The 25,716-nt window shown below is 52.5% G+C and overlaps 15 protein-coding genes across 15 annotated transcripts; 6 read left to right on the top strand and 9 right to left on the bottom strand.

Annotated features, from left to right (window-relative positions):
* Positions 1-221: 221 nt before the first annotated feature.
* HETIRDRAFT_472613 (uncharacterized protein) lies at positions 222-2,196 on the bottom strand. Its single transcript, XM_009545560.1, has 7 exons — positions 2,011-2,196; positions 1,622-1,956; positions 1,373-1,554; positions 1,157-1,317; positions 1,003-1,087; positions 793-927; positions 222-715 (listed from the first exon to the last, which is right to left on the bottom strand). The coding sequence occupies exons 3-7, from the start codon at positions 1,486-1,488 to the stop codon at positions 358-360; spliced, it is 855 nt and encodes a 284-aa protein (XP_009543855.1). The 5' UTR covers positions 1,489-1,554; positions 1,622-1,956; positions 2,011-2,196; the 3' UTR covers positions 222-357.
* HETIRDRAFT_170638 (uncharacterized protein) lies at positions 1,815-2,090 on the bottom strand (the record flags this gene model as incomplete). Its single annotated transcript, XM_009545561.1, has 2 exons — positions 1,815-1,956; positions 2,011-2,090. The coding sequence occupies 2 exons, from the start codon at positions 2,088-2,090 to the stop codon at positions 1,815-1,817; spliced, it is 222 nt and encodes a 73-aa protein (XP_009543856.1).
* Positions 2,197-2,541: 345 nt separating the features above from the next.
* On the bottom strand, positions 2,542-3,283 carry cfu1 (colonization front upregulated 1; the record flags this gene model as incomplete). The annotated part of the gene is made up of 2 exons (XM_009546291.1): positions 2,542-3,172; positions 3,237-3,283. The coding sequence occupies 2 exons, from the start codon at positions 3,281-3,283 to the stop codon at positions 2,542-2,544; spliced, it is 678 nt and encodes a 225-aa protein (XP_009544586.1).
* Positions 3,284-3,524: 241 nt separating this feature from the next.
* Positions 3,525-3,785, bottom strand: HETIRDRAFT_170636 (uncharacterized protein; the record flags this gene model as incomplete). Its single annotated transcript, XM_009545559.1, has 1 exon — positions 3,525-3,785. One exon carries the CDS (start codon positions 3,783-3,785, stop codon positions 3,525-3,527), a length of 261 nt encoding a protein of 86 aa, XP_009543854.1.
* Positions 3,786-3,868: 83 nt separating this feature from the next.
* HETIRDRAFT_62852 (uncharacterized protein) lies at positions 3,869-5,440 on the top strand (the record flags this gene model as incomplete). The annotated part of the gene is made up of 1 exon (XM_009544981.1): positions 3,869-5,440. The coding sequence occupies one exon, from the start codon at positions 3,869-3,871 to the stop codon at positions 5,333-5,335; it is 1,467 nt and encodes a 488-aa protein (XP_009543276.1). The 3' UTR covers positions 5,336-5,440.
* Positions 5,441-5,560: 120 nt separating this feature from the next.
* Positions 5,561-8,002, top strand: HETIRDRAFT_472606 (uncharacterized protein; the record flags this gene model as incomplete). The annotated part of the gene is made up of 5 exons (XM_009545558.1): positions 5,561-5,953; positions 6,057-6,429; positions 6,512-6,867; positions 6,932-7,853; positions 7,912-8,002. 4 exons carry the CDS (start codon positions 5,561-5,563, stop codon positions 7,850-7,852), a joined length of 2,043 nt encoding a protein of 680 aa, XP_009543853.1. The 3' UTR covers position 7,853; positions 7,912-8,002.
* An 83-nt stretch (positions 8,003-8,085) lies between these two features.
* On the bottom strand, positions 8,086-9,612 carry HETIRDRAFT_312930 (uncharacterized protein; the record flags this gene model as incomplete). Its single annotated transcript, XM_009545557.1, has 4 exons — positions 8,086-8,348; positions 8,399-8,825; positions 8,891-9,352; positions 9,418-9,612. 4 exons carry the CDS (start codon positions 9,610-9,612, stop codon positions 8,086-8,088), a joined length of 1,347 nt encoding a protein of 448 aa, XP_009543852.1.
* Positions 9,613-9,862: 250 nt separating this feature from the next.
* HETIRDRAFT_449708 (uncharacterized protein) lies at positions 9,863-11,240 on the bottom strand (the record flags this gene model as incomplete). Its single annotated transcript, XM_009545556.1, has 5 exons — positions 9,863-10,241; positions 10,298-10,838; positions 10,896-11,072; positions 11,126-11,160; positions 11,227-11,240. 5 exons carry the CDS (start codon positions 11,238-11,240, stop codon positions 9,863-9,865), a joined length of 1,146 nt encoding a protein of 381 aa, XP_009543851.1.
* A 376-nt stretch (positions 11,241-11,616) lies between these two features.
* Positions 11,617-13,269, top strand: HETIRDRAFT_314721 (uncharacterized protein; the record flags this gene model as incomplete). Its single annotated transcript, XM_009545555.1, has 4 exons — positions 11,617-11,839; positions 11,891-12,038; positions 12,252-12,719; positions 12,780-13,269. 4 exons carry the CDS (start codon positions 11,617-11,619, stop codon positions 13,267-13,269), a joined length of 1,329 nt encoding a protein of 442 aa, XP_009543850.1.
* Positions 13,270-13,348: 79 nt separating this feature from the next.
* On the bottom strand, positions 13,349-14,143 carry HETIRDRAFT_444095 (uncharacterized protein; the record flags this gene model as incomplete). Its single annotated transcript, XM_009545554.1, has 4 exons — positions 13,349-13,572; positions 13,626-13,913; positions 13,977-14,079; positions 14,138-14,143. 4 exons carry the CDS (start codon positions 14,141-14,143, stop codon positions 13,424-13,426), a joined length of 546 nt encoding a protein of 181 aa, XP_009543849.1. The 3' UTR covers positions 13,349-13,423.
* A 187-nt stretch (positions 14,144-14,330) lies between these two features.
* Positions 14,331-17,410, top strand: HETIRDRAFT_123806 (receptor-activated Ca2+ cation channel; the record flags this gene model as incomplete). Its single annotated transcript, XM_009545553.1, has 20 exons — positions 14,331-14,412; positions 14,464-14,609; positions 14,683-14,770; positions 14,834-14,984; positions 15,037-15,071; positions 15,127-15,189; positions 15,239-15,311; positions 15,362-15,423; positions 15,476-15,561; positions 15,697-15,867; positions 15,999-16,024; positions 16,084-16,147; positions 16,199-16,282; positions 16,348-16,379; positions 16,528-16,554; positions 16,604-16,673; positions 16,728-16,861; positions 16,914-16,989; positions 17,011-17,253; positions 17,321-17,410. The coding sequence occupies 20 exons, from the start codon at positions 14,331-14,333 to the stop codon at positions 17,408-17,410; spliced, it is 1,803 nt and encodes a 600-aa protein (XP_009543848.1).
* A 192-nt stretch (positions 17,411-17,602) lies between these two features.
* HETIRDRAFT_311951 (uncharacterized protein) lies at positions 17,603-18,481 on the bottom strand (the record flags this gene model as incomplete). Its single annotated transcript, XM_009545552.1, has 5 exons — positions 17,603-17,728; positions 17,830-17,947; positions 18,027-18,123; positions 18,187-18,301; positions 18,362-18,481. 5 exons carry the CDS (start codon positions 18,479-18,481, stop codon positions 17,603-17,605), a joined length of 576 nt encoding a protein of 191 aa, XP_009543847.1.
* Positions 18,482-18,745: 264 nt separating this feature from the next.
* Positions 18,746-21,524, top strand: HETIRDRAFT_433086 (uncharacterized protein; the record flags this gene model as incomplete). Its single annotated transcript, XM_009545551.1, has 6 exons — positions 18,746-19,382; positions 19,437-20,321; positions 20,378-20,550; positions 20,610-20,832; positions 20,884-20,969; positions 21,030-21,524. The coding sequence occupies 6 exons, from the start codon at positions 18,746-18,748 to the stop codon at positions 21,330-21,332; spliced, it is 2,307 nt and encodes a 768-aa protein (XP_009543846.1). The 3' UTR covers positions 21,333-21,524.
* A 386-nt stretch (positions 21,525-21,910) lies between these two features.
* On the bottom strand, positions 21,911-23,218 carry HETIRDRAFT_102759 (uncharacterized protein; the record flags this gene model as incomplete). Its single annotated transcript, XM_009545550.1, has 1 exon — positions 21,911-23,218. One exon carries the CDS (start codon positions 23,216-23,218, stop codon positions 21,911-21,913), a length of 1,308 nt encoding a protein of 435 aa, XP_009543845.1.
* Positions 23,219-23,863: 645 nt separating this feature from the next.
* Positions 23,864-25,624, top strand: HETIRDRAFT_449702 (uncharacterized protein; the record flags this gene model as incomplete). Its single annotated transcript, XM_009545549.1, has 4 exons — positions 23,864-24,596; positions 24,657-24,834; positions 24,903-25,031; positions 25,090-25,624. 4 exons carry the CDS (start codon positions 23,864-23,866, stop codon positions 25,622-25,624), a joined length of 1,575 nt encoding a protein of 524 aa, XP_009543844.1.
* Between the last annotated feature and the right edge of the window lie 92 nt (positions 25,625-25,716).

Raw genomic sequence — 25,716 nt, 5'->3', positions numbered from 1 at the left:
CACTAATCCTGGTGATCTGCAGCTTCCCATCGCTCCGGACGCTCTACCACAGTCGAGCGTTTGGTCATCCACCATTGGCGACGAGAGAAGGAGCAGTTTGGCTCCGACCTTTATCAGTGCTTCCACAAGACAGACGGCTCGTCGAGAATCCACGATCAGCACTCTTCGCGTAGATCAGTGTTGAGCCCATCACAACTTCGGCTCAATCGGACGCAGGAAGAGAGGCGGGACCAACTGTATCATATAGATTCAGAGAACCACATAGCCTGAAAGAGTTACGATCCAAGTCCCTAGTATACCATGCACGTCCGTACAAGTCCGTCACTGTCCATCGTCAGAACATGCACATGAAATCGTCTACTCGTCGATCCAGTACCCAGCGCGCTTCCCAGCAATGCGCGAGTGAATCACGCGCTTCTTGTTCTTCCCAAGGAGCTTGCCGAGGAGACCCGCCGCGCCACCTGCCTTAGCGTTGTTTGCATCTGCGGCTCCTGCCTCAGCCGCGGGGGCGGCGGATGCAGCGGCTCCCCCAGCTGCTGCTGCTGCTGCGGGTGCAGCTGCAGCAGTGCTAGTCGTATTAGCCGCAGCGGCCGTAGTACCGGCAGCAGCACCATTAGCGACGGCCACACAAGACCCGAAGGGACCCGCAAGAGCCTTGTTCCTGCAGCGAAGGATGCATGCGTCTCCGTTCGGTCCTCCTGTGCAAGCCGTCGTGCTAAAGGAGCAATCGGCGAAACAGGAACACATGAGATCCGACAAAAAGACGGAGGTTATAACGGATCGACGACATACGCGGGCATTTGGACTTCGAGCGGGAAGTCTTGTGCCTTTGCGAGGCTGAGACTCGCGAAACCCGGGACGTTCTTGGTCACAGTGGCGGCCGTGAAAGTGTTGCCGCCGTCGCCCGAGACGTCACAGCTATATGGCCTGTGGAAAAACACCATGTCGGTTGAGACTAAGGAATCACAGAGGCACGCGAACGTGTGCATGAAGAACGCTTACCCTGCGCCGTCCTGGTTGACCTGATGGAGCGTCATCGAGATACTCCCGTCTGCAGCCGTCGTCGGGAGACCGGCTTGCGAGGCAGCTGTACACAGTGCGACAACGAAAATTGAGCACAGGTGCTAATCACGGGTTGCAGAGACAGTAGACGTACTAGCGAGCTGTTGCACGACGTCGTTGTTGCCGCCGGCAGCTGTCCGCCCGCAGACGCCCGTCTTTCCGGACGCGATCTCGGCATCGCGGATGACGGACGTGTCCTGCTCAAATGGCTTGGGCGACGCTCCATTGCGGGGCGTGCTCGCTATGATACCAAAGCTAAATAGAGGGAGGATGAGTGAATCGAAGCTGCTGAGGGAGAAATCTGACAAACCCAGCAGCTTGAACGCCGTTGGCACCTGTGACGGCGGTGATAGTACCGTGCGCGCGGACTTGGCCGGCGAGCGACGCGACGAGCGCGACGGAAGCGAAGAGAGCGTTGAACAACATATTCGAGTGTGAAGAACTGAGCAAGGAAGACTGCTATGTAGCACTAGGTTGAATGAGAGGACCGGCCTTCGCGAAGAAAAGGATCAGTGATTAGGTCTAGAGAGACGACAGGGAAACAATAAGATGTTCTAACCGAAATCGAAAGACTTGTAGCAAAAGTCGACGAAGGAAGAATAAGAGAGTGGACCGGCACTCGACAGCTCTTGAACGAGGGGGAGGGCGATAGAAGGAAAAACGACTTGGCTTGTATCCCCAAACCCCTGGCTCTACAGGCTTTTATACACCGCTGGGTGCAACTCGCATTGCAGCCGTCTACACATGCACGATCAGCAGTGCAACTTCGTTATTGAAAACGCGAGCAGGAAGAAGGGCGACGCGGTGATAACTGCATGCGACAGCGGCTGAGTCAAACCTGCGAACACATATTTGCAGCCCATTGGACTCTGCGGGGAAGAAACCGCGACCCATCTGATGCCACTGTAAGTTCAGTCACGTCTGGAGCAAAGCTCTGTCGATACGAACAGCACCCGGAAAAGAGAAGACAAGTCAGATGATGTTGATTGGCAGGCTGGAGACTGTGTGGAGGTTACGGTCAGATGCATATGAACGTCGTAAGTTACAGCTACACAGCTCGGCGGGAAGAGAGGGAAGAAGGAAAGCCCTTTCCTACATTCCTGAGAAAATCTTCACGTCCGTTCTCGAGCTGTCAGAGGCTCGGAAAGCGGAACTCGGTACTTGATGGTGAGTTTCATGTCTTGATTATATAACAGGCTCTCAAGACTCGAGGTCGACCGGAGGGTTCCTGCAGTGCTCCTGCATGGGCGGTGAGTCGCTCGTCAAGATGTCTGTACCACTGCGTGGCGATATCAAGATAGGTCTACATCCCGCCGTCCGCTACAATAACTTACAAAAGAGTGTGCTATATATAACATAGATATCAAATGACCACAGTGACCAAAGTCCCAGAACAAGTCCAGAGTCCTCACGACAGTTTTAGAATACCGCGTCTGGACTAGTATGCCTAACCGATAAGAGGAGGAGTGAGAATGCTCTCTATGCCTGCTGTGCCATCGTATGAGGCGCAGGAGCAGGCTGGAGAGGATGAGGGAGAGGCGAAGCGACGAGCGGATCGTCTATGTTTGGTGATGACGGCTGATACGACGGCGGACGCTCGTATGGCGGGGGAGGGGTAGGTGTTGGCGCGAGCCGGTCGCGCTCCGCGTTCTCTGCGTTCTCCGCCATCTCGCGTAGGAGCCGCTCGCGAAAATCGGGGGGCATGACCGTGTGCCGGTGCGGCGCGCGGCTGTAGTCAAGCAAACAATGCACGAGACCGACGACCACGAAGAGCCCAAAGATGCCTCCCAGGACGGCGAAGGCGATGACGATAGGGCTTATGTGTCGGCGCGCAGAGCCGTGGCCGTATATGGGGCGGTGATATTGCAGGCGGTCCTGCTGGGACTGAGAGGTTGCGACGCGGCTGGAGTAGATGAATATGCGGGGTTTGGAGCCGGATGGGCTGCGGTTGGGGAAGTAATGATCGGGGACGCGGTGGACGCGGTGGACGTGGTGAGCGCGGTGGGCATGATTCGCGGTGCTATTCGTTTTGACGGCCTTCGCTGAGACGTTATGATGTGAGGCGGAGGGCTGAGGCCGACGTTCGCTTGAGCGATGCGAGGCACCATGACTGCCATTGGCAGTGAGTCAGAATGCATGGTAGCGGCAGGCGTTATGCGTGACACAAGACACACCTAGCATGGGCGAGGAGTAGTAAAGAGAGTACAACACAGAGGCGCATAAGGCCAACAGAGATGAGCTGTAAGAAAAAACGGCATGGTGAGTCGACGGAATTGAAGGCCGGGAATTGGAAATGCTCGAACGGTGAAGATGATTCTAACGCCGCAGTGGGCAGTATTACGGTGCAGAGATAGGGAACAAGTGGAGGAGGGAGAGAGAGAATACCATCTGGCTTGGACAAGTGGACGGGCAGACTGGCCCAACGTCCGTCGAAAGGGGCTGAGACCGAGACCCGGCTGGATTCAAAGGCGGGGAGGAGACCCGAAAGGCAAGCGTGAAGACATGAAATGATTCAGTGCCTCGGCGTGCATTCCATCAACGACGAGAGGACAGAGGGGATCGAGGACGAGCGCCGGACCGCGTTCGTGGGCAAGGGAGGCCCTGCGTAGTAGCAGGACACTGGAAGACGCTGGAAATTGGTCAGGAGGATGATGGGAACGTGCTGAGTCACGCTGATGTGATGGGCGACGTACATAATCTCGGCCGAGACAGATCCCATCCATGCCGGAACGCACATGAGCTCGCAATAAAAGCTGTCTTTCCCATTCCGCATCCTACACCCTCCCTTCATTCCTCTCGTCCCCCCATGGCCCACACGACTTTCCTCACGCGCACTGACAACGGTCTCCAGATCGACTCTGACCTCGCTCTCCTCGATGCACTCACCGGCCTTGAGCTTCCCGACGTAAAGGCAGGTTTCAGGCGACGAGACGCAGAGCTTGACCCTCTCCTACTCGCTGCCACTGCAGCCTCTGGTCCCAATGTCACCCGGAATCACTACCACCACGACTTCTTTCCAGGCGTCATGCTTCCCAAAGCAGAGGGCTCCTGGGACTGGACCAAGTGGAAGGGAGAGCCTGCGGGCGTCGCCCACCAGGCGCCGCGTTTCAAGTATGTCAGCAGGCAGGCGCCGCGCCATCTGCGTCTCAGGTCTGGGGACAAGGAGAACGCTCTCGCAGGTCAGCCATCACAGTCTGCCGAAAACATACCCCTTGTCGGCCCGAAACGAGACCGTGCACCTTCACAGTCTATTGCCCTTCCGTCCCTCCCTTCTCCGCCAGTCTTCCGCCTGTCGGAGGAAGTCCAGGTGACGTGCATGGCTCGCACTCGTATACCCACTCCCCACGGGCTCGCGTTCCTTCACCTCTACCATAATAATCAGGATACCAAAGAACATCTCGCAATTGTCGTCGATCCGGCGCAACTTTCGGACGCCAAGTTTCCCTTATCCGCTCCTCCCATCCGAAGTCGCACTCTCGACGCGGTCTGGAGCCAGTCCGAGACAGACATGGACAGGCTTACCCGCGGCGCCTACGTTGGAAGACTGTCTCCCCACTCACGTGTAGTCTCTTCGCCCACATCTCATTCGCCTCCTCGTCCTAATGATGCCATTCCACCCCCTCTCATCCGGATCCACTCCGAGTGCTTTACGGGAGAGACTATAGGCAGCATGCGCTGTGACTGCGGTGAGCAGCTCGACGAAGCGATTCGACTCATGTCGCAGCCGATCCCCTTGCATTCGTCTAGTACGTCCGGGCACCCTCAACACATACCGGGGCGTGGCGTTGTCGTGTACATGCGTCAGGAAGGCCGTGGGATTGGCCTGTTGTCGAAAATCCGCGCATACAATCTGCAAGATCTCGGGCACGACACCGTGACGGCCAACCTACTTCTTGGGCACAAGGCCGACGAACGAGGGTACGAGATCGCAATTGCGATCCTGCGTGACCTCGGGTTGGGGTCGGAGACAGGGGAGGGGGTGAGATTGTTGACGAACAACCCAGACAAAGTCCGAGCACTTGAAAAGGAAGGGCTCAGGGTGGTAGATCGCGTGCCAATGGTCCCGCGGAGTTGGCAGAAAGGACAGCAGCAGGAGTCGTCATCACCGCACGTGGCCGGTGTCGACAGCGTGTTAGACGGAGGGGAAAGGACGGCGGGGGCGACGATGGTGGGCGGAGATGCTGTTCACGGGGAGGACTTGGAAAAGTACCTGCGGACGAAAGTGTTGCGGATGGGACACATGCTGCCGCTGTTCCCAGAGAGGACGTGCTGACGATGGCGCGCCCTTGTGTTTTGACTGTCCTTGGATGTATTCTGCGGGTGCTTGTGCATTACTACTATTAAGCTAACTTAGACGATTTATTCCATTATTTATTGCATTTCGGGTTTTAGTCAACGGGGATGTGTTGCCTTGTTTCGCACGCGGAGCCTCGCCGGCGTGACGCGAACCTTCTCCTTTTCGTCCACATCGTCCTCGCCGTCCTCCTCAGCCTCAACAATGATGTACGATCCTCTCGTCTCTGGCTTCGCCGACGACAGAGGCGACGGCGCAGTCACCCCCCCATGGCCGACCACCCCGCACCCGCCCAACTCCCCCGTCCCCAATCTGCGTCGCGCACCCTCCCCGCTCCCTCGAACACCGGACAAACTGACCACCTCGGGCCTCTATGGCAAGGAACCACAAATATACGGGCAGCCCGAGCCTGGCCTCATATCCCCCCGCCAGAACGTCAGCTCCAACGGCGTGAGCTACGAGAAGCCTGAACCTTACCTCAAGGTCAGGATCACGGGGCTCGACAGGAACAGGCGGGATATCCTCGTCAAGCTCGATGCACAGGCGAGTACTACACGCCCGCTCCCGTTCTCGCGCGAGCGACGCCGTCGTTTTGGCGTTAGCATCTCTGACCGCCACGTTCTCCCCAAAGACGAACCTCTCCAACTTCACGGGCACCACTTATCGCAACGTCTCGCGCTCATACCTCGAATTCCAGCAGTTCTACGACACGATCATACACAACAACCCCCAGACCATTGTTCCCGCCCTCCCCCTCGCCCAGACCTCCGCACCGACAGACGAGGAGGACGACCGGCTTGTTCGCATCATGCTCCAGCGCTGGCTGTCGCGTGTCTGCAACGACCCCATACTACTCCACGATGAGGAATTGCGCTCATTCATCGAAAGCGACTTCGGCTACCAGCCGACACCGCGCCCGAGGCGAAAGACGTCGTCCGGATTTGGGCTCATCCGGCGTCACGTCCCCGACGAGGACGAGGAGCTACAGCGCGCCCGGTTCGAGCTGACGAGGCTGGAGGGCCAGTTTTTTGACGCGGCCAAGGCGCTCGACAAGGTGTCCAAGTCGCGAAAAAGTCAGTGGCCTTTTTTTGCCCTCTTGGCTGTCCGCCTGCGCATCGTTATTCGGGACCGAACTTATTCTTATGCACGCGACAGCTTTGGCTCTCGCCCACGCCGAAATGGGCAACAAGCTGGTCAATATCGCGACGACGGAGACACATCCGCCCATTGGGAGCGCGATGCGCAAGCTTGGCCGAACATGGCACAGCCTCGCTGACCTCGACCAGGCGCAGGCTATCAGTGAATGCGTCATTCTGAGCGACTCCCTCGGCTATCAGGGTCTCAACGCTCGATCAGCCAAAGAAACACTCCAACAGCGGACGGCTGTCTTGGAGGAGTATCAATCTGCTGTCAAGTCGGCGATATCGAAGCGGCGGCACATTGAACGACTAAAGGCGAGTGCCAATATTCGGCCGGAGAAGGTCGATGAGGCGTTGGAAGACATGGAAGAGGTGCGTTCAATTTATTAAAACAAATTAAAGAATCATAACACTGAATGCCTGCTGTCACGTCAAGGCGAATAAATATGAGCAAATCCTTGCCCGGCGTGCAGAGGGCATCTCCCAAAACCTACACCGCTCTCTGCAAATGCACAAACAGTTGGTGACTGACGACATTACAACGGCGCTGATCGAGCATACACGATCTGCTATTATGTACGAGCGCCAGCTCTTGCGCGAGCTGGAGTCGCTCCGACCCGACATCAACAATGCCAACGCGAAAGCGCCACCTAAGCCGAATGGCGTGCCCCGGCCGCTGATCGTCCCTCCACTGGAAGACTATAGCGCCAAGCCGCAGCCCCGCATTGACCCTGCCCCTGCCCCTGCCCCGTCGACCTCGGACCGTACCCGTACCGCCAGCCCATTCTCGCCGGGGGCAACCGGCCTGCCCTCCGGCGTCGCGTCGCCCTACCTCTCGGGGCGCTCAAGCTTGAGCTCAACCCCACTTCCACCACAATCCCCCGGCGCCGGGTCGTCCAAATTCTTCGTTTCATCACAGCCCCAACAGCAGCAGCAGCAGCCACCGCTACAGCGACCAGCGTTTGCGGCGCCCCCGACAGCTTCGGGTATTGCCCCCTCGCCCACTCCTATACGCAGCACTGAACCGCCGCTCGGCGGTCGCTTCGTGGACGGAACCAAGTCCATGTTTGTCAAACCCACCATGTCGTCCCCGTCCGCGCCCTCCGGCCCTCAGTCGGCCTCAGCACAGGGCCCGCCTTTGCCGGACGACCCGCTCTCCAGACCTGGGGCCATGGCATCCCCGCTGGCGGATTTTGTCCCGCGACCCGCGACGTCGAACGGAATGACATCGCATTCGGACGGGCTTGACCCGCTAGGACAGGCGCGGCCGACTTTTATGTCTGCGTCGATGCGGGTACCGACTCGGCCGAGATTGGATGCTAGGGAGGCGGCCAGCAAACTTGCCAATATGTTTTAAGGTGTGGGCAACCTCGCCTTGATTTCTTTTTCATATCTGCGGGCTGATCATACAACAAGATATCTTTGGTATTTAGTACATGCAGATCGCGTACATTTCGGACTGGTTTCTGGAGCAAAGGAATATCATGTTTGTTGTGTTTTAATGTGGATTCAATGGCGCATACGCTACATATTTTCTAGCATATAACGGGCGGCTTTTTCGACAACTCTGCCCATAAGCTAAATTTATGTTCAGTGCTGAACGCCGAGCACAGGAAAACTTCGAGCGGCACTCCGAGCACTGTCAATCAAGTGAAATTTCTCCTGTCGCCCGTAGACAAACTCCCAACCTCTCTCCTCATCGACCCAGTATACGTCCTCTTCCTGTCGGAAGCGCAGCGTCTCGTTTCGCTCGGGGACAAAATGGTAGGCATACAGCTCTATGCTGTAGTATGTATCGGGAAGGATGGGCAGCTCGCCGAGTACGGGCACGTATGCTGGAAGGTTTGTGAACCCTGGAGAGTGTCAAGTCATGACGTATTGACATTATGCAGGCATCGCTCACCCATGACCGCCCCGGGCGCGTGTCCCCAGTCCCCTATGGGATGAGAATAGATCTGACCTTCAATGCTTTCCTTCTTTATTTGCGCCAAACAGATGCTCAACACTTCATTGCCCGTCAGGCCGGACCGCATCGTCTGAAGCACGATGTCCATCATGCGATTGCTTTTCTTTAGCCCTGCCTTGAGGCCCGGCGGCGGCGCCGTCTCGCCTGCGCTCGAGCGCAGGACGTACGCCATGTGCTGCGTATCCGTGTTCATGCCCATCGCGGTCATCCCAAAATCAATGTGCAGGAGGTCACCTTCCTGAATGACGTCGTCGGTGCCCTCCCAGCCTGGGAATGATTCGGGGGTGAGGACGGAGACGCGGGGGTGTGCCCAGTAGGAGACGTTTTGTGCTTGCATCTTTTCCAAGAACCACCATTCCAAGTCCTGGATTGCGAGCCCATATCGATCAATGATCCGACATTGGCGTCCAGTTGACGGTGATGACATACAACTGTGGTCGTAACATTGACGACTATGGTTCGTTCACTGAAGCCTTCCTCTAGCATCGCCCAGATGGTCTCCACCATCAGCCGGTAGTAGGTGATTTGCCCCGGAACTCGTTTCGCCACGAACTCAATTCCGAGCATCGGCTCGTTGACTGTCCTCGCCATCCATTCCTCGCCCAGTTCTTCCTTGAGGACTTCGAGCTCGCCGACATGCAGACCGCCTCCGAATGCGATGTTTCGGTCGGTGTTGAGGGCGATGCGCCGCGGATCGAAGTCTTGCAAGATGGCGCGCAGCTCGGGCCAGACTTGGCCTGTGTTGTCAACCCATGTGAGCGGGTTTGGCCGTCCGCGGAGCGTGGAGGTGTTGGTGTGGAAGAGCACCACCGTGCGGCGATGAGGAGCATGTGTCGTCGCGTCCTTGATCGACCACCAGATCGTGTCCTCCGCGTACTCTCTTTGGCTCATCTGCCCATCATCATATGTTCACGTCCCAGCCCGAATCGATAGAGAACGGTGTGTTCGTGACCTACCAGCCAAGCATCGATGTCATATTTTCGGAGCAGGCTTGGGATCCCTGCTATCCTTTCATCTCTCCATTCGTCTTGGATCCGTGCTCGCTCCCTGAGCTTGGGAAACTGTTGGTATTGTGCGGGCTTCGTAGGGTGTAGTTGCCCAAGTATGCTGCCGCACAGCACCGAGAAGATCACAGCGAGATGAAAGAACATGTCCCTTGGGCTTTCCCATGCTGTTTCAGTGGTTCTCAAGCTTTTGAGATATCCGGGTGCCTTGAATGTTCTAAAAATTGATCTGCTTGTCTATTTATACAGGGTTCTTCTCAAGGTGGCCCAAGTGTGGCAATGTTTTGAGAGTCAGCGTGGCCACTCGGCTTCTATCCTCCCCACGCAACTTGTGAATTTGGTCTACTGAGAGTAAGATACAGTCGTACAACAATTCAATGGAGGGTCATTGCATCATTTATAACAAAGACTTGATAACTTCGATAATCTTCTCTCCCATTTCTTTTGTTCCAACATTTCCTCCGAGGTCTGCCGTCCTCAGTTCAAAACCGCCAACGTCTTTCCCATCGAGCGTTCTTCTAACGGCGGTCTCGATGATTGCAGCTGGCGCTTCGAGCCCTAAAGAGTATCGAAGCAGCATCGCGGCGCTCAGGATGGTTCCGATGGGATTCGCGATTCCCTTGCCGGCGATGTCTGGGGCGGAGCCATGGATGGGTTCGTAAAGTCCTGATGTCGGCTTGAAGGAAGTAGAGGATGGGACGGAAGGTGCGCCTGCGAGCGATGCAGAGGGAAGAAGGCCGAGGGATCCTGGAATCACACTCGCTTCGTCTGAAAGACTGGATACTCCATCAGTATGGTTTTTCAAAGTGGGCTAGGCGAACATAGCACTCACATGTCACCAAATAGATTTTCTGTGAGGATAACGCCGTTTAGCTTCCTCGGGCTCGCAACAATCATCATAGCGGCAGAGTCAACCAGTTGATGGTCGAGCTGAAGCTGAGGGTACTCGGTTTGGATCGTCTCTGTCACGACCTTCCTCCATAATCGCGAGCTCGCCAGCACGTTCGCCTTGTCGACAGAATGAATTGCAAGCGGAGGGTTGGCGGCCAGAGCAATCTGAGCGGCCACACGCGTGATGCGCTGAACTTCCGCGACGCTATACGGCATGGTGTCCCAGGCGACGTCCTCATTGGGGGCGACACCCTGTTCCTTTCGCTCGCCGAAATACACGCCACCGATGAGCTCGCGAACGACGATGAGATCAACACCTTTCGTGATCGACTCTTTGAGAGGGGAGTTTGCGATGAGGGAATCGGAAGCGAAATTGGCGGGACGGATGTTCGCATACAGGCCTAGCGCTTTACGAATGGCTAGGAGACCCTGCTCGGGGCGGACTTTGGTGTTCACCCCCCACTTGGGACCGCCAATGGAACCTATGCAAAAGCAAGGTCATAAGCTACACTCGGGAAACCAGTATTTAATGAGCGCACCCATGAGAATAGCATCTGCCTCTTTACAAGCTTTCAAAGTGGTCTCAGGAAGAGGTTCGCCTGTCGCATCGATCGCGCATCCTCCGAAGAGATGTGTCTCAAGTTTTAGCTCGACGTCTGGAAAGCCGGCCGATACGGCTTCGAGGACTTTGATGGCTTCAGCAGTGACCTCGGGGCCTGTATCAATCAGGGTCAGCCTTCGGTCAGAAGGACGTTTCAGTCAAGCATACCGATGCCGTCACCCGGCAACACTACAATTCGGAACCTGATTGCATGCAACTTATGTGATCAGGATCAAGTGAACAAAGTTGGTGGTTTGTACATTGCTCACGATTTCGGCGACATTTTGAAGAACTAAGCAGGACGATAGTGTGAGGATAGGAAGGACTCATGCGCATGCTGCATTGTGCCAGTTATACCGTCAGTGCTGACAACCTCGGCCGATGGTGGAAACGGCCGATGGATATTTCGGTCTTGCTGCATAAACAGCAATAGAATTTATCTCACAACTGCTATCACTACAATGTTAGTCTGGGTTTTGTGTGCACCTCAGACGATTCAAAAATATCGAGCTGCGTATTAATAGTGACGGTGCAGCGACGGACTGCCGCCAGATGCCCGGAGTGAAAGTCCATGCCAAATCGGTCGGACCGGTCCATGGACTGTATCTTTTCCCAAAATTGCATCGACTTTGTGCAACAATCTGCAGCAATACACTCCAATGGCATCCTCATCGAACCCAGCTTGCAAATACCTCGTATTGGATGCCGGGCCCCTGCTTTCGCTATCACCCCTTCGAGGATTAGCCGAAACATATCTGACAGTCCCACACGTCTTGAACGAATTAAAGGATAAACGGGCAAGAGAGCATTTCGAAAGACTAGGCTTGTCCACTGGTGTGCGAGTAGAGATCAGGTCTCCAGATGCTGCATCTTTGGCTCATGGTGTGTCATAAGTTCATCCTGTAAATTCTCTTCGTTGTTGAATTGTTCGAGCAGTCATCCAGTTCGCAAAGAAGACCGGAGATTATTCCGTTCTTTCGACTGCCGATTTGGCTGTCCTTGCTCTAACTTATGCCCTCGATATCCAGGAGAGAAAACGGCAGGATGAGCAGATCCTTGCAGACAAGGTATACACCATTTTGTTCCCTGTATTATTATTATCGATGAGACATTGTTAACAGCTGAGCCCGTTCGATGCCTCTACTGCTGCAGACCTGCTAGCGAGCGAAACTTCTGGAGATCCCAACAATACCCAACCTCCTGTTCAGGAGATTGAGCCGACAGCTATTGAGCGGATTTCCCTCACTGATCCGTCGCAAAGAGGTGACGGCCGGGGATCGTCAAATGGGGGAAGTGATCTTGACGTAGGAAGTGTCGATCCCGCCGTGGAAGAGGATATGGAGGAAAGAGAACCACTCCATGTTGAGCTGCATCCGACCGATGAGAACAGTGATGTCGCTGCTTCATCAGACAATCTGCTACCTTCCACGAGCGACCACCCCATTTCATCACCCTCCACACCCCTCTCTTCTCAACCCAGCTCACCCGCTCCCATCTTTGATGACCCCTCGGACGACGACGATGGCGAAGGGGAGTGGATCACGCCCTCCAATGTTACTGTCCACAAATCTCGCGCTCTGGGCCTTACTCCCCCTGGATCAGGAAAGGGTAAAGCAAAGGAGAAAATACTTGTTGGCTGCATGACAGCCGATTTCGCTATGCAAAACGTGCTGCTACAGATGTCGTTGGATCTAGTAGGTGTTGAGGGAAAGAAAATCGAGAAGGTGAAGACTTGGGTCCTACGGTGTCATGCTTGCTTCAAGTGAGTCTCTATCGACTTCTTCCGTATGTGACTTCTGAGAGTAGCGTTCTGTTGTCACAGAATATGTAAAGACTCGTCGAAAAAGTTTTGCCCCTCATGTGGCAATCCCACTCTCCTTCGAGCATCTGTCACTATCTCATCCCCGAAAGCATCTTCGGATGCACCTACCATGCAAGTTCACCTCAAGAAGAACTTCCAATATAAAACTCGTGGAACAATATATTCCATACCAAAACCAAAACCTGGGTCAGCCAAGACGGGCAACGGAGAGGGATTGATCTTGCGTGAGGATCAGACGGAATATATGAGGGCAAAAAAGCAGGCCGACTCAAAGCGTCTGCGGGACGAAAAGAAGATATTGAATGGGGCATTGTTGAACGGGGGAAACAGTGACCTCAACGTTGGAAACTGGATGGACCCTGATTGGATACCTGATATCATCAGTGCTGGCGCCAGTGGGAAGGGACGCACACCTAAGGGGCGGAAGGATGATATGCCCGCCATTGGGTATGGGCGGAAAAATCCAAATGAACGAAAGCATCACAAGTGAAAGATGTGGTCGTTGTCTTGTTGCATGCAACCAAAATGGCAACTCGCCTCGAAAGAGGTGAGTTCATCTCGGGGAGATAGATGGGGTGCCTTGTACAATGAAGGCATGGGAAGGTGTATTATGATTGTTGTACACTGCTGTTCGATTATTCGATTTACGAGCCCAAACTTCTGTTCATGAAACGTCTCTTCTGGAAGGACATCCACCACTTGCTGGGCTTCCCGGTGCCGTCCGCATAGAGACGTTCGACCAACCTTGCAGCAAGCTCCTGGCGTACCTGCGTCAAATATTGACGCAGGTAATCTACATCCTTCTGTTTAATATGAAAATCGAGGAGAAATCAGGATGCTACTCACCGGCATCAGGGCGGCTGCCTGGCGGAGCATAGTGCGAATTCAATGGGAAATGAGCATCGCCAGGAATGGGGAAGCTGTCCACTGCAAGGGTATTGAGTGTCTTCGTCGCTTCGAGCTGTGAAGGAGTAGTACGCGAGCTTCCAAGCTTCGCGAGACAATCTGAGATGAAGAGGATAAGGATGATGAGCAGGCGGTCGGCCGGCCCCTTGATCTCAAAGTTGCGGAAGAGAGAGTTGGCACGAAAGAGATCAAGCGTTTCGTCAATGATATCTCCCTGCGCTGAGTTTACTGTAGATGGAATGGTGTTTCATAAGTGCCACTAGATATAGACTACGAGACAAGGCATCCTACCCGTGACAGGTGCTGGTCCACGGATTCTTGTGTTGATCGGAAGGATAGAAACATTGCCGACTTGTCGGACATCAGGTTCCTCATTCAACGCAGAATGGTATGCCTGCAGTCTTGAGAGATCAGCGATCTGACTGGGTGCGTTGGGGACGTAGACTGCTCACAGGCATATTGGCTGTGTGTAACAAGATGCTGATAAACAGCGGTAAATAACGCGGTCTATGACGTATTGCCGTTTTCGGAACTGTTGCGATTTGCACAGACTTAACCGTTGAAGTTAATAAAGGCTGCATTGTGTACACATAGCGCCCCTCAGCGTCCTCGTATCGTCCTCCTTTCATCTTCAGGACATCATCAATGTCCAATAACTTTGTCGCTGACGAAAGCGCGTCGGCCACTTCTATCAAATCTATACTGCCCTCGCCAGGAACCCTTGCCAGTAAGTCGACGAAACTCTCAAGATAATGCCTGTCTGACCTTGACTCTACAGGGCTCATAAAGCGCCTCAAGTCACTGACTCTTACCTTGCTACCACTCGAAGTCTCTCCTGACGCAATAAACGATCCAACAAGCAGGGTCATCACCCCTCAGGTCATATCTGCGTACATTGCGGCTGCCGGAGATTTTGTCGAAGCTGTGAGCATATTTGAATGCTGATCAATATTTTTCTGAGTGTTCCTTCACCTACCAATTGTTAACTTTGCATAAGCTCCCTTATTGTCTTCTCAGAGCCCGTCATGAATTCATGCTTGAAGCGAACCGAAATCCGGCAGACTATGGCGAGAACCGTGGACGAGGTAATTCTAACTCGCTATTCATTCGTCTTTCACAATATCCTCAATTTAAGAGCGTACTCTCAGCCGCTGCATGCGAGGCCCTTGCCCGCAAAGTTGTACATCAAGCTCCCCGAGAGAAGTTGACAACTCTCATGTCGACTCGGTTCAAGCATCGTCAGCCAGATGGTGACATAGAAATGTCAAGCGCTCTGGAAATTGCCATCGACTCTCATTGGTATTTCCCCCATATTTGAATAACCTTCGCAAGGACTGAACATACTGCATAGTACTATTTTTTTGTCATCCAGCGAGGCTCAGGATGGTCTGTCTCCAAGATGAATCATTGTACGCTCTCCCTCTCTAAAGCATTGATGTAGTTGTAGATTCTCTATGGCGAGGAGACTTGGTCCAGAAGAATAACAAGTTCAGTGATATTGATTGTAAGCGCTCAAATGCCGTAGACGATACACATTAATTTCAGATTTTCAGATGTTCCCTTTGATCAGCTCACAGAACATTCGTTCTGGGGGCATCTCAACCCATCCCGACTGGCTGTTCCACGGTGAGAAATATTGGAACACGTTCAGTAACCTAAATATATATGCTTTTCAGGTATCAAAATGGGCTGCGTATGGTCGTGTGGCTCTTCTTTCTCGCAGTTTACTCACAAGCCGGTTTGCCGCTTCCTTACCCATTTAATAATACATTTTAAGTAATCCCATGCAGTCCAGGAGCCGCTTGATCCATTTGACCCTTTTCACCGCCACCTAGACATATGGGAGATCATTTTATACACGATGTCTTTAGCCTTTGTATTAGAAGGTCAGTCGTCACTCTAAAACACTACAAGTTTCAAAACACTAACACTGCATCACGGATCAGATGGGCATAAGGTAAGTTTCACTCTGCGTCTGACATCAGGTCGGCTCACCTGGATTCTTATGTAGATATATAAGTTGCTTCACTTTGCTACTTTCCGTGCTTTCAGTTTCTGGAACTTTGTTTCTTTCGTTACCGATGGCCTCTTGACAACTGCCTTTGTCCTTCGGATCACTGGACTGGCAACAGCCAATCATGGTGATACTCTCCGTGTGCGAAGCTTCCAAGTCCTTAGTTATGTGGCGCCTTTCATCTGGTAGGTGTTCATTGTAAACTTAATGTCAATACCTCATACATTTTTCTCGCCTTGTAGGATGAGTTAAGCATGCGCTGATTTTATCAAGGGTGGGAGGCTGATTTTACGACAGAGCTTATAACTGTGTTCGATGGCTACAAGTGCGTGAGCAGTGACTTTACCTCCTTTCATCGATTTGATCTCTCTTCAAATGATCTAGATACATCGGCACGATGCAAATTTGCATTGCTCGCATGCTCCGTGAATCAGGCATTTTCTTCGCGGTACATCGTTCTGCAACCAGTCAATAGATGTCGACTCATATGTCATTGTAGCTGCTTTCTGTGCTAGGGGTTGGCTTTCTGCAAGGCCTCTACGCTCTCGATGCTGCCGATGGACAGACTGAATCTGTCATGACGGTAAACTAGGACCACTAACGAGATACGAGATCTCAATTCGCTGACACCTAATATTCAACGAATAGGTCGTCAATGTCATGGTCCAGTCACTGCTGCAGTATGTGACTGTCCTCTTGAAAATTTGCCACAAAATCTTGACCATATATTCTAGGGCACCCGACTATGAGCGCTTTGCTTTCAGGTGACATTTACACAAGGCAAAAATGAGATCTTTTCGACTGACAGATATCCCGGCCATCTCGTAGCCCTGCGGGGCTTCTGCTCTTTTATCTGTGAGTTTAGGATAAAATTTACATCTGTGCAATGGCTGATCATGTTCAGCTGGAATGTGGTGACAGCGATCGTCTTGCTCAATGTCCTGATTTCTCTGTTCTCCTCCGCATACTCAGATGTAAGTGACTCTTTCATTGTCGTTGACGCTTTCCTAACGATATAAATATATCAGGTGGTTGAAGATGCAGAGGCAGAGTTCCTGGCCTACTTTGCCGGCAAAACAGTTTCGTTAATCAGGACGCCAGATTCGTTTGTTTATCCCGCGCCCTTCAACCTCATTGAGACCCCGTTTATTGCGCCTTTTGAGTAAGCACCAAACATTTTTCGTACGTTCTGCGCGGGACTGATCCTTCTAAAGATTATTCCTCAGTTCTTCTGCATATGCCACGGTGATGACATTATTTTTACTTCTATTCTACAACACAGGACTTATCGTTTGCTCACATGACCGATAGCTCAATCGATATGTCATGTCCGTTCTGTTTTTCATCCCCCTCTCGATAATCGCGTTGTACGAATCGACACGGGGGAACGCAAAGTTCAAGTGGATGAACGATTTCATGAACGGATCTTTCGAAGAGGAGGACAGCCCTGCCATTCGTGACCCAGAAGTCGACGAAGGGGACGTGGATGAAGGATATGCAATCAGCAAGGTACCTTTCTCTGAGCTGATCAAGGCGTTTCCAGATACGCAGCAGGTGAGCATACAATCATTGTACAGATATGAAGGATATATCACTGATTTGGTGGTTGTCGTTGTGGCAGTCGACTGAGGCCACCATAACCAAAGAAATCCACGAGGTTAAAATTCAGTTGGATGCACTCATGAAGCTGTTGGAGGCAAGGTCAGAATAGGGACAACCTAGCGTGTGATGATCCAAGTATAATACAGTCTCCGCGAATTTGTCAATCCACGTCGAGGCCATAGCTGTTCGGACCAGACAGAATGTATTCGGTGAAGGATATCGAAAATATGTTTATCATAATACACGGGCATAAATGATAATATAGTGTAAAGCATGCTATCAGAAGGATTTAGAGTCACAGTCAAAATCCGTCGAGTCGCCCGTTATCAACCCCGGCCGGGTCTCGTGTGATCTGCGTCAAAACGTTCATTGCGCGTATGAAGAACGGTCGGATCTCGTTGATTTCCATTGAACACAAGTTCGGCAACTTCCAGAGAAGAAGGCTCAGTTTCATTGGAAGATGGAAGAAACAACGAAGAGGATGGAAGAGATGGTAAAGAAGCCGGATCGTCATGAGAGGGGACGCACGGTCAGTTCGTTGTGATCGATATTGCGCAGACCATCTCGGCTCTTGGCCTGTCGGGCTTCTCGAATATCTTTGAGGAGTACTAGAATCTTGTCGGAATTCGGAATATCATCTTGCGCGCTGTGTTCCATTGCAACTTGTGAGCACGTAGACGAAGCTGATCGCAGAGGGCGAGCGAGCGAGAAGAGCAGGGCCTCACATATCAAGTAGGATCTTTGCCACTTCGGCGAAGCGGAATGGAAGTTTGCTGAATTCTGGCTGTGTAGTTTCCTCCGCTAGACGAGCCTGCAAAAAGTCTTTTCATTCCTGCCTGTAAGCGGGATCAAAGCTGTCCATTGCGCTCCTTGCGGCATACTTACCGACATCCAGCCATTCAGGCGGAACAATGTGACATTTCTTTTTTAATTTAAGGTTTGTTGCCATCCAGATAGGTATCTTGCATTTTGATGGTGGTCGAAGAGGCCCATAGGCTCCCTGATCATTGCCACAGCCCATATGTAAGGGATGTCTAGCATGTGTCAAATGATAGCCTACCGAGATGAATGCAGTGCGCTCCATGGCAATGAGTGGTACGATTTCGACCAGCTGCTCGGAGGCTATGAGCTCAAGCTCTGGAGGAGTTACTGAGGTGCGCAGAGGCGGAGGAAGAGCCATGACGATCCGGAGATATGCTGCGACAGGAACGTGGGGACGTTAATTGAGGTTAGTTGGCGAGAGAGGTGTCCGGTGTCTCCTCGTCACGGTCATGTGATGTAGACGCGTGTTGGACTTCGTGAAACGCTTTCGTTCTCATCCCTGCTCCCCGCCCTTCAAACGCTCAAGCTGCATCACAATTGGATCACTGTTAATTTATTCTCCACTTATACCCATCTCCCTGCAGCTCTCATTACCTTTTTCCTTGTCATTCCGATTCTCGTTATGCTTGGGACCCGAACGAAACAAGTCTTCTCCTATGGACGCAGAGGCCATCGAATCGTCAGCGTATCCGAACGACACGATAAACTCCGCGACGAGAATTTAAATATGTCTAGCGGAGGAGACCTACCTGTAACGCCATTGACCAAGCTCAATAATTCTCCTGACAGGCCTCTGACACCTGCACGTCGTGCACGGAGAAAGATCAGAGTATCTTCTCTCCCGTCATCTCCCAAAGCCAAAGCAAAACACGTCCGCTCACCCACGAAAAAAACTCAGCAATCGCCGTTATCCAGACCACCTTCATCACGTCAGCCTCTCAGCGTGAATTCCCCTAATGTGCCCAAGTCTGCGGCCACCCGGAAAAAGACGAGAGTACTAGGGTCGAAGGGTACGCCGCTGAAGCAGTCCTATTCTCCCGTTGTTAGTGTGGACATCATTATTTTGGACGATGATGGACGGAGAGTTAGCCAGGAGCGCAGGATTTCCCATACGGATGTTCAAGTAAACCCTGCCACCATTAATCTTCCGATCAAATATCCTATTCCAAGAAAGCCCACACTTGAGGAAGATGTGATAATACTCTCTGATAGCGACGACGTCTCTCTAGCAGTTCCAAAACCGAAGCGCAAGAGCAGGCGTGCTAAGCCTATCGTCATATCTTCAGATTCGTCTGACTATGAAGAACTCACAGATCGGAAGAAAGCTCACTCTCGGTCGCCTGCCAAGCCGGCGAAGGCTCCTGCTCTCTTCAAAGTAGATACAGATACTCGATTGAGATCTCTCGACGTCATTTCCATCCCATCTACCAATCCTAGTGCGCGGCAGAGCCACAGACCCCTCCCACTTGCACAAAACCAACCTCCAAAAGCCCAGGACGTTGAGGCACGGGAAACTCCATCTGCGTCAATACGGCTTGACGATTATAGAAATACAGTCAACCCTTCCATACCTCCACCCACGCGTTCGAAACCTCGTCAGCTTACGCCAATTCGACGTGGCCGAAATGTATTCCCCCGACCACCTTCGCCGCCCTCACCCTCCTTGACAGCCGACTTTGATCTTGAGAGAGAGATTGCTGAGCTCAGTCTCGACGCTGATCTGGCTGCCGATGAATCCTCTGTCTTGATACCAGAATACCTCGTCCCCCTGCTTTCCGAATGCAGCCAGACTACTCCTCACGAGTTCTCAGCATTCATTGAGAGCTTCCCGCATGATTCCATTGTGGGCGCATGGCACGAGGGTACATTGTCTCGCCGGGACGTAGCATTTCAAAAGATCGGTGAAGCTTCATATTCTGAAGTGTTCGGCATTGGAGATGTTGTTTTGAAGATCATTCCCATCCGTGACGAGGACACCCAGCCTAGTGAGGGCGCAGATTCAGATGTGGAAAGCCCGGCTCCAAGTGACGCGAAGGATGTTATCAAAGAGATGATCGTGACGAGGGCTATGGGCGAGATATGCGACGGGTTTGTAGAGCTTTTGAGAACCTACGTCGTGCGAGGGAAGTATCCGTCGTTATTGCTCAACTTATGGGACGAATACAATGATAAGAAAGGATCAGAGAGCATCCGACCAGGTTTGGTTCCTCGACAACTCTCGATCTTTACCTTCTGAGGGTCTCTTTTTGACCAGACGTATTCACGCTGTCCCAAGTATATGCTATCATCGTTCTACCAAACGGTGGACCAGATCTTGAAGCATATACCTTTTCAACACCATCAAAAAATGGTTGGCGTCAAGCATGCAGTCTTTTCTGGCAAGTTACCCGCACCCTCGCGCAAGCGGAAGAGCTTGTGTCCTTTGAGGTACGTCAATTATTTTTTCTCCGCATGCCTGATAAACATTGATTCTCGGCCTCAAATAGCATCGAGATCTTCACTGGGGACAGATCCTAGTAAACAATGTTCCATTTTCCGCTCCCGCACGTCGGACTACAACGAAAACCAAACTTTCTATGGATCACCCGGCTCATGGTGTTCGAGCCACTGTTATAGACCTGGGTCTCTCTCGTATGGATTCCACTAGTTCCCAAAGCAATCAAACTGTTCATTGGACACCATTTGACGAGGAGATATTTGAGGGCGAAGGCAAGTTTTCTCGTTCATGAGAACTGAAATGCTCTTACACTCATCCGATAGGCGACTATCAGTTCGATGTGTATCGCTATATGCGCAATCACAACGGCGATGATTGGCAGAAATTCCAACCTCTCACGAATGTCATGGTAGGATCGGGCGCTCTGGCACTTCGGGTTTGGCCGCTGACTTCGATCTTGCTTCCGAAGTGGCTGCACTATCTCGCTACCAAGCTCCTTGAGTCGAAACGGCTTCGCCCACCGCCGACGTCGCGTAAAAATGCCGCTCCAACAGCCAGCTCTGTGACGTACACTGAGCGCGAATGCTACGACTGTCTCATCGAGGTAGAGGCTCTTCTCTCTCAAGCAGTTGACTCGGCGAAGAAGCCGACAGCCGCGAAAAAGGGACGAAGGAAAACGCACGCGCCGACCAAGGTGCTTGTGTACTCAGGACCAAATGCGGCCGAAGATGTTCTACTTTTTGGCGTGCAGAGGGGGTGGATGAAGGCCTGATATGGAGGCAGTGTTCACGTTGAGGTCGTCAGTTCGTGCCTTCTGCCTGTGGACTGTGTAACCAGTACACTTTGTAACCTTACATGGCTTCTCTCAGTAACTCAGTCCCACCCTCTTAGCAGGACATATGCGATCAGAGCACACACTGATATGCGCTATATTGCTCGTGGATCTGATGACAGCGTTTGGGCCATGAGTGTGTCGGTTAGCAAGGCGGCAACCTAAGGATAGGTAAACCCATCGTTTCGCTTCAAGTAAAGGGACTCTAAGCTGCAGTTGAACAGCTGTAAACATAAAATGTAACAGCTAGCGGACACATCTGGGGACACCATAGCTAATCCTTCCCCAATTCCTAGTCCGTCATTAGCTTATGAGAATGGTAGGAATACAGTGGGCCAGCAAGCACGCATAAATATCTGATGTGAAAGCGACTCGTGAGGACAGATGATGGAAGCAATGAGATTAAGATTCGCACTGGAATAATTGGTTACATGGCCGAAGGGCAAGTGCAACTTCGAGGCAGCACGAAATTAGAGACCAAAGTGACCATGGCGGTAAGCGGGAAGAAGGCGGAAGCGTCAGGCTTTACGAGTGACTTCCGCCGTTTTGAGAGCTGCGTTTTTCTTGATAGGTTTGGCTCGCAGCGAATCCTTGGTCAAATTCTTAGGACTTCTTGAGTGAGCCGATTGGCGCGACACAGAAGCGGGTCGGCGATGGCTAGGAATGCTATTACGCGTTGGTTTTGCATTCGAAGCTGAGGAGCTAGATTGAGATGACTTGGAGCTGAGGGGACCCTGGTGAGAAGGCGCTGGGCGATTGCGAAGAAAATAGCGGGCGGGCGATGTTGCATTATCGTAAGGAGCAGAAGTCGATTGGCTCGGCGAAGAGGGGTTAACAACGGGTATGGCGCCAAGAACAAGTGTCGCCGCGTTTTTACAGGGACTGGGGGAAGAGGATAAGGGGGTGTTTGAGCGGGATTTCCGAGAAGGCGACGACAGATGACCATTCGTATGAGAGGCCGCACTATGGACGACCTCCGGCGAGTCCGTCTGCGAGAAGTCAGGCTGCGAAAATGGCAGGGAAAGGCCGAGTTGGGAGTAAGTGACGTCCTCTTGGAAGAGCTGCGAGTCTGTTTGCGATTGTGATGTTGCCACCATGATCCTGTCTGTGCTCGGAAAATGCAGCGACCCATTTGGGGTGGCAAGGGGGGTGTCAACCAGAGTCTCACTTTCTTGGGAATCGCCGACAAGAAGAGGTTGGGAAGATGTGGAGTCGTCGTGAGATCCTATGACTTCGGATTGTCCCTGGTAAAGCAGCCCAGGAATAGGCGAGAGATTGAAAGGAACAGCGCTTCGCCTGTAAGTAGGGGGCGTGCTTGGATTTGATACTCCTCCGGATGGACTGATACTAATATGACGCGATAGATCGATGTATGCTGTGGCGCGTGCTAATGTATTTTGAGGTTGTTCTGGGTTTACGATTGGTTCAGTAAGTTTGTGTTCCAGATTCCTTGCCTTCTGTGGGTTTGTCTGTCTGTCTCCTGGTATGCCTCCGATACCAACTAGTTCAAACGATGTATAAGGACGAGCCTCTCCTCCCAGAAAGGGATCATCATCCGTATCCGGCTCATGAGATCGTTTGTGACGCTTCAAGGGCCTTGGCCCTGCTTGTAGAGGACGAAATCGAGGGATTGAGGGGATTGGGGGCAATACACTCTCATATGCGAAGTCTCGGATTTTGATATTGTGTTGCGCAAGAGAGTTTGGAGGTTGTTGTGTGGCACTCGGTGGCGTAGAGACAAACATGCCATCTTCTCGCTGAAGAGGCGTCAGAGGAAGCGCAGGCAGTTGCGGAGAGGTTGAGAGCTTGCGATATGAACAGGACATGAAATTATTTCTCAGGAAGAGACGGGCGACGCATCGGGTTGATTTTCGACTTACAAGAACATGTTGATCAGGACGAGAATCGCTGGTTGAGTTTGACGCGGAAGACGGTCCAGCGCTTAGTGGGGCTATGACATTGTGCCTCGCAGGCTCGCGTTCTGCCATGCAACTCTCGGGAGGATTGCTTTTGTTACTGCCTTGAAGATCTGGGCTGCTTGTGAGACGCTGGTCGGACAGTACACAGAGTCCCAACGAGATTGGAGACCGGGCTGAAGTGGATGGGATTGTTTGCCGTGAGAGTCAACAAAGGGCTGTTGCGGCAACGTACATAAACACGCGTCTCTCATGTGACACTGCCGTGGACGCGTCGAGCGTCATCAGCGTCCCGCGCCTACCCACTGACACGTCCTGCAACACAGAAGCAGTTTAACACTTCATTTTCAGCTCCTGCTTCTCGGCTTTGCTGGGACTTTCGCTGCCTACAAATAAGCGCCGAAAATTCGCCGTCCCCCCTGTACATATTGGTGAGATATATACTACTTCGAACTGAAATCTACTGTCTGCCTTCAACTATTGACGTCCTTCAGCACGTCCTGGGCTACTATTAAAAGCCACAGCGTCGAGCTGTTCCACACATTGATGTCTGGAATGCTTCGACGTGCTTGGAAACCCGCTGCTCTCATAGCAATTGGCGTCGCGACGCCGGCATATCTATACAACAGATACTCTTCCAGGTCTAAACCTCAGACTTTCGACGTATCTATCAAAGAGACAGGTCCGGACGGGAAAGCTCTCATGGTCACCAAGACTTTTCCGCTCCAGTCTATGAGCGACATTGACCAGCGCATCAACCAACACGCGAGCCTTGAAACGAAACCCGCTGCGCAAGGCTTGGTCTGGAAACACACAACGGCCCACCTGTCCTCAAATGATCCTATAGAGGATGCGAATTCTCATTCGGTGATCGCGAAGGAACATACATCTCTTTCGCCTGCAGGGCAACTCTTGTTCTTCGCTGTGATGGACGGCCATGGCGGGTGGCACACCTCTCAGCTGCTTTCCAACGTCCTCATCCCAGCCGTTGCGCTGGAGCTGTCGACTCTAATCGCTAACGGCAAAGCCCCAATCTCCAAATCGAGCATGCTTGACAGCGTGAAAACTCTCTTCTCGAAATCTGGTCCCACAATACCTCTAGACGCAGATCCGAAATTCGTTGCACAGGCAATCGAGCGGGCCTTTCTCAATCTCGATACCCAGATAGTCAACGCCCCCCTTCATGTCTTAGTGGATAACACCGACCGAACTGCTCTCGAGAAGCGGGATATTCCCGATCTCAGCCAACACCCACTGGGTATGGCTACGATGCTTCCGGCCATGTCAGGTAAGGACCAATAACTTAGTTGTACGCTCCTTTCACCTGTTGAATGTCATGGCACCGCAGGAAGTTGTGCGATCTTAGCATTGCTGGATACCTCACACCGCGATCTCTACGTGGCATGCACCGGCGACAGTCGAGCTGTCGCTGGTATTTGGGAAGAGACAGAAGACGGCCAGGGAAAATGGCGAGTCGAAGTTCTGAGCGAAGACCAAACTGGCCGCAACCCCAACGAGATCAAGCGGTCAGTCCCCCTCGCCTTTTCGTCGTCAACTAGCCACTCAAATGTCGTGCATGTGCATACTTCCACAGAGTGCAATCGGAGCATCCCGTCGATGAAGCCCAAGATGTCATCAGGCGAGGTCGCGTACTGGGCGGATTAGAGCCAACGCGGGCTTTCGGCGATGCAAGATACAAATGGTCTCGGGAAACTCAGGAGATGTAGGCGTCATGCAGTCCGCTTTATATCCGCTCATCAATGTTTCTCGTTTCTTGTCAGCCTGAACAAAGCCTTCATGGTTGGTAACGGGAAGGTCATGCGCCCAGCTCCACCGACACTGAAGACGCCTCCGTACGTCACTGCAAAGCCCGTCATTACACACCGCAAGCTCTCCATTCCCTACGCCACCTCATCGCAAAAGCCGCAATCAACCACGCGGTTCCTTGTCCTTGCGACTGACGGTCTCTGGGACCAACTCTCTTCGGAAGAAGTCGTTGCGCTCGTCGGCGGCTATCTATCAGGCCTCAAGGGCACAGTCTCGAAATCTTCCCTGTCATCTATAGTTCCAACTACAGCTGGATCGCCAGCCGTCGAAGGCAAAGATAAGCGCCGAAAGGCAGACGAAGGTTCCTGGGCATTCGTCGACAACAACGTCAGCGCGCATCTAATTCGGAACGCATTCGGGGGTGGAGACGAGCAACGTTTGAGGCAGTTGCTGAGTATTCCTGCACCGCATTCGAGGAGATGGCGAGATGACGTCACTGTGACCGTTGTGTGGTGGGAGGAGAGTAAAAGCGCGAAAGCAAAGCTGTAATTGCAACCTTACTCATGTCTGCATGAAGTAATGTTCAACGTTGAAATCTAATAAACTCGACAACGAATAACAAAACACTCTTGTATCGAAGC

Source organism: Heterobasidion irregulare (assembly GCF_000320585.1).
Source record: "Heterobasidion irregulare TC 32-1 unplaced genomic scaffold scaffold_03, whole genome shotgun sequence".
NCBI lineage: Eukaryota > Fungi > Basidiomycota > Agaricomycetes > Russulales > Bondarzewiaceae > Heterobasidion > Heterobasidion irregulare.
The sequence above is the reverse complement of the archived record's forward strand: the minus strand, read 5'-3'. Positions and strand labels throughout refer to the sequence as shown.

Coding starts and splice junctions, on each gene's coding strand:
- HETIRDRAFT_472613 (XM_009545560.1), bottom strand. CDS start 1,488: ATGTTGTTCAACGCTCTCTTCGCTTCCGTCGCGCTCGTCGCGTCGCTC. Junction 1,088..1,156: donor CGTCGTGCAACAGCTCGCTA/GTACGTCTACTG, acceptor CACTGTGTACAG/CTGCCTCGCAAGCCGGTCTC. Junction 716..792: donor CTCGAAGTCCAAATGCCCGC/GTATGTCGTCGA, acceptor TTGCTCCTTTAG/CACGACGGCTTGCACAGGAG.